The sequence below is a fragment of the Drosophila navojoa genome, chromosome 5, assembly GCF_054131105.1.
Source record: "Drosophila navojoa isolate 15081-1374.11 chromosome 5, UAZ_NAV_1.0, whole genome shotgun sequence".
Classification (NCBI taxonomy): Eukaryota; Metazoa; Arthropoda; class Insecta; order Diptera; family Drosophilidae; genus Drosophila; species Drosophila navojoa.
In genome coordinates this window covers 20,883,424-20,888,426 of record NC_142893.1, presented here as the reverse complement: position 1 = coordinate 20,888,426, position 5,003 = coordinate 20,883,424, and the positions used below count along the sequence as shown (strand labels likewise).

At 35.6% G+C, this 5,003-nt stretch overlaps 1 protein-coding gene across 1 annotated transcript; it reads left to right on the top strand.

Moving 5' to 3' along the window:
* Window positions 1-1,891: 1,891 nt before the first annotated feature.
* Window positions 1,892-2,557, top strand: Obp56g (Odorant-binding protein 56g). Its single transcript, XM_018107025.3, has 2 exons — window positions 1,892-2,018; window positions 2,077-2,557. Exons 1-2 carry the CDS (start codon window positions 1,962-1,964, stop codon window positions 2,422-2,424), a joined length of 405 nt encoding a protein of 134 aa, XP_017962514.1. The 5' UTR covers window positions 1,892-1,961; the 3' UTR covers window positions 2,425-2,557.
* Window positions 2,558-5,003: the final 2,446 nt, after the last annotated feature.

The following is a 5,003-nucleotide window of genomic DNA, read 5'->3' as shown; positions in this document are numbered from 1 at the left end:
GATGAAGTCAACTGGAAAACTCGCATTGCTTTGATGTTCCGACAGCAATTGCAATGTGTATGGATGTATGTCTGTATGTGTGTGTGTGTGGGTGTTGTATACACCACTAACTCACACCCTTCACATCCTACACACACACACACACACACACACACACACACACACAGAGACACCCACACAAGCACAAAGCATGCCATTCGTGAAATGTCCTTTGGCGCATTTCAAAGCCCAACTTCAAAGCCCGAAAATGACCTTTGTATGTGGCCAAAACTGCGGCCAGGTGGCCAACATCGTATTTCTCGGCCAAATATATAAAAGGTGCCCACTAAATAGTAATTTACTAAATTAGTTTGTTTTCCTAACTGGACCACAAAGCGAGCTCGTGCGAAGGCAGCAAGTTCTCATCTCTTGCGGCATTGCAATACAGTTTTGCCTAATTACTCTAAAAGGATTTCAATTAGTGCCTGAAACTCGTGTTAAGCGCAATGCGAAAAATCTTTCAATACCGGCAAATTATTAATAATAATAATGCAAATAACTAACTAAATTATAATAAACACGACAACAGCAAATGCGAAGGCAATTAACACAAAATCGTCAAAATGCAATTAACGTTACATTATTGCAAAAATAATGAAGCGTCGCCAGCAGAAAAGATAAAATGGTGGGAAAAAATAGATAATTGCAATGTATGAACAATAACAATCAAACGTTTTTAATTAATATGCCCAAACGCTTTTTGCATGTTTACAAAATGCTTGCAAAAAACAAAAACAAAATACATAAACCAACTGTAATCTAGATATTTAGTGGAAAACACAAAACTGAAAAGCGTGCATTTTATTGCGGTTCAATGGACAGCCCCGGGGCATTTGACGGTAACAAATGTATTTCGGCACAAAATCTACTATTTGTAGATTTTAATCTTATAATTAAACTATTTTGTACAATAATTAAAAAATAAAGTACTACGTAAAAGAAAAACTAAATTCAAATATATGCAAGCCACACCACAAATAAAATTTATCGATTCGAAAAATTTTAATTTAATAATCGCAATGAATTATAAGTTGATGAAAAAAATGTTAAATATATAATAATAAATACATATATGTATATAAAAACAAATTAAAATAAATATGCATATACAAAAATATATACTTTTCAATTATGAATATAAACCATGTAAACAAATATATGCAATATAGAAAATTTATTGTTTTTGTAATTTAAAACTATAAAAAAAATTTTAAATATATTAAAAATTCTAATTTATATGTTTCAATATATTTAATGCAGCCTGAAGGCCTTTATTGCTCTGGCTTAAAAACTCTTATTTAGATTTAATTCTTTGTAACAGTAAATAAATAAATAAATAAATATTTAATGCAATTCTTTTGTAATGTTACAATTTATTGTAAATTGTTAAATTTAAAAAAAATTTGTGTAGGTTAAGATTAACATTTAGTTTATGGGTATATCATTGACGAAAAATCAAATACAATATATAATAATCAAATTTACAATAAAATACTTAGATTATATTAACGAACATCTCATCCTAGCTTAAGTTCTTACAGTAATCAAAATCCCCTGTTCGCTGAGAGTTCTACAAACTACAAAATACTGTGATATACTGTAGTAATATAGGATCAAATCATGTTCTGTAATAGCTTTACAAATTGTATTTAGTCAATTAGACTAAGCCAACTTTGTCTCTTATCTGACACGCTTATCAAATGATTCCAACGCTAATTACACTCGAGCATTACGACACACTCTGGCCATGGCAGTGACAATTGCACCACTGCACTCATATGTGCAGCGAGCGTAACCAGCCCTAGATCCACATCATCACTTAAAAAATAAAGCATGAAAAATGCAGTTAAAAAATTCGTTGATTGACTATAAAACTGCAGCTCGAGCTGAGGGCAAATTAGTGTGATACAGACAACAGCAGAATGAAGTCCAAATTTGCATGCATTTTGCTTTTCAGCTGCCTGATTAGCTATGTGATGGTAAGCTCGAATCGAGTCCGTAATAGCTATAAGCTAAGCTTCAAATGATTGTATTTAGGCCCAGAAGGCCGAAGTGGCCCAGCAGGTTGTCAGCTGCATGACGGAGAATGGCGTTACGGGGGAAGAGCTGAATGGTCTGAAATCCGGTGATGTGAAGCTGGAGGATGTCAAGGACAATGTGAAGTGTGCCTCGCAGTGCGTCATGGCCAAGCTGGGCTTCATGAATAGCAAAGGTGTGATACAAGAGGACAAGGTAATGGACTTCTTCAAGGACGATCCCATGAAGGAGCAGGCGGAAAAGGCTTTGGAGGCCTGCGGCAGTACCACCGGTGCCAATCCCTGTGACACGGCCTTCCAAATTATGGTCTGCCTAGAGAAGCATGTCAACGATCTGATGAAGGCATAAATGAGCCTATACAAGGGGAAGCCAGGGCATATACAAACATACATATAATGTAATACAATAGTTTGGACATTCACAAAATCTAATATACACACAGAATATCTACTTGAGCCGAGCAAATAAATTTCTTAAGCATTCTTTTATTAGTTTCAATTTTAATATGGCGTTTTGGCAGAGGAAAATCTTCGAATACTTTCAGAATCGCTGTGGTTTTGCTTGCATAATTGAGTTCCAGCAACTGGTCAACAGATGACGCCACCATGAAAAACTTACAAGTTTTTCTTTTCCTTATATTCTCTAATAGCCCAGAAATTTAGTTCATTTACGCTGCAAATATCTTCAATATTTTGCTGTATTTTTTACTTTTTTCCTCTCTCTGTTTCTCCCGCTGCTGTAGACCAACAGATGGCGCCACTTGCCACTTAAACAAGTTTCTTGGTTAATTTTTGATCATATTTTAAAAGCATCTGCAAAATGCTAACAATTTAATTATATATTTTGAACTCTTGGTACAAGACAAACGCAATACTCATAAAATCATAGCCACTGGCAACAATTTCAATCGAATTGTTAGGGTCGGGACAGTTCGATGGCTCTGTTGTTGTTGTTGTTGTTGCTACTGTTATCGGAAGGCTAAGGGCATAGAAAGTTTTGTTGTTAAATAGACAACGCACTGCTCTGAGAGCTTGCGGGTTGAGTGTGCGCCGTTCTATCGTCATGTTCTATTATTATTGCGAAGAATTTTTAATTTGTGCATTGCGAAAATATTTATTGAAACCGAAAAAACGCCAAGAGGCACAAGAACTTGACTTCCAAAAGACGAGGATGTAGCAAAAAACAAACAGGAAGCCTGAAGTTGTGAAGTTAAGTGTGCTTGGCTGAAAGTTAGGCTATGAGGAGGTCTAGAACATGAATACTCTAAGACGAGTCAGATATATAGATTAGGAAAACATTAAAAAAAAATTAAAAATAAATAAAATAAGTATAAAAAAAAATACTAAATAAAATAAAAAATAAATAAAATAGAAATAAAGCTAAATCATAAGAATTCTACTCAATTTAAATATTAAACTAACTCATGATTAGTTAACAAACATAACAAAAGTATTTTCTCCTTTAATTTTTATATATATTAATAAAACTTTTATACCCTGCCATACATTCCAGTACAGAGTATCAAAAGGCCAAAAGAAAAACAAAAATCGGAAAATGAAAGAAATTGCCGACTTTGCGACTCATCTGTTCACACACACACACACTTTAATATATATCTAGACGTACATATATTGAGAGAGAGACAGCTTTAATAGAACAAGATGCAGCTTAAAGTGAGGCTAAAAAATATATATTCAGAAGTATTGCAATGTGGTGGCAACCCTTTTCTCTGCTAGCTACTAAGAGAGCTCTGTTTGTCAGTAATAGCCACTGAAACCTGGGCAAACAAATTGAATGAAATCAACTCGTTAAAAAGTAAATAACTCTGATGAATGGACTGGAGCACACAAAGCGCATACCTGAACTTTGCGCCCAGGTAGCCGCCAGGTAGGCGGGCAACGGACTCTGTCAGTCAATTGAAAATGAAATACAAATAAAAATGCAAACAACGGAACGACTGCCGCCTCCCCAAACGCATTGCCCACATACAAATGTTGGGCTAAGCAGACAGCCCAGCTCTGGACTGCCTGCCTGGCTGGCTGGCTGGCTGGCTGGCTGGCTGGCAGGATATGCCGCTGACGACGTCTGGACTTGGCCGAGGAAATTAGTCGACGACACAGAGGCTCAGAGCACCAGAGCCGGGGGCGGTGGCGGTGGCAGTGGCAACTGCTTACAATGTGGCATCGCATATATACAAAAGAAATTGAAAATTGTGAAACGGGCTACAAGGAAATGGACTGTAAGCAGCCGCAAGGAAACAGGAGGCTCACAACTGCAACTCGCAGCGCGCAACTCGTTCGGCTGAGTATTCCGGGAAACTGGATTTGGCACCGAGCTTTTGCCCAACTGTATTTCGCATTCATCGATGAACTTTCAATAACAAAACTTTCCGTTTGCCGTTGATATTTTTTCCCGTTCTTCTTCTTTTCTATTTGTTGGCCTTTTTTCTTAGCCATACTCCATGCTCTGCTGTTTTTAAGTTTTCAAGGATATGACATTGAATTGCATTGGCAACTAGCTGAAGTGCCCCTGCAGTTGGGCAACCATATAAAAAGGGAAGAAACGAAGTTTTACCACCCACGTGAAGTGGTATTTGAAAAGTTTTTTTTATTTTTATTTTGCGCTCGAAAAGTTTTTATTATAAAAAATGAAAATGGCATAAGAACATATGGTTGATTAGTAGTAGTAGGCGACAGGGTTTCTACGAAAGAATATTACAATATAAGCAAAGATTTCTAGAGATTTTTAAATGAATTTAAGATCAAATCTTCAAGATTGACAGAAAATTTATAAAATAGCATATCTTATTTATATAAATTTAAATAACGAATAATGTATGCAATATTTTAACTATAATTAAAGCAAAATAAATATTTAAGAATATTAAGAGAACATTTCAACTCGATATTATAATATGTACAAGACAT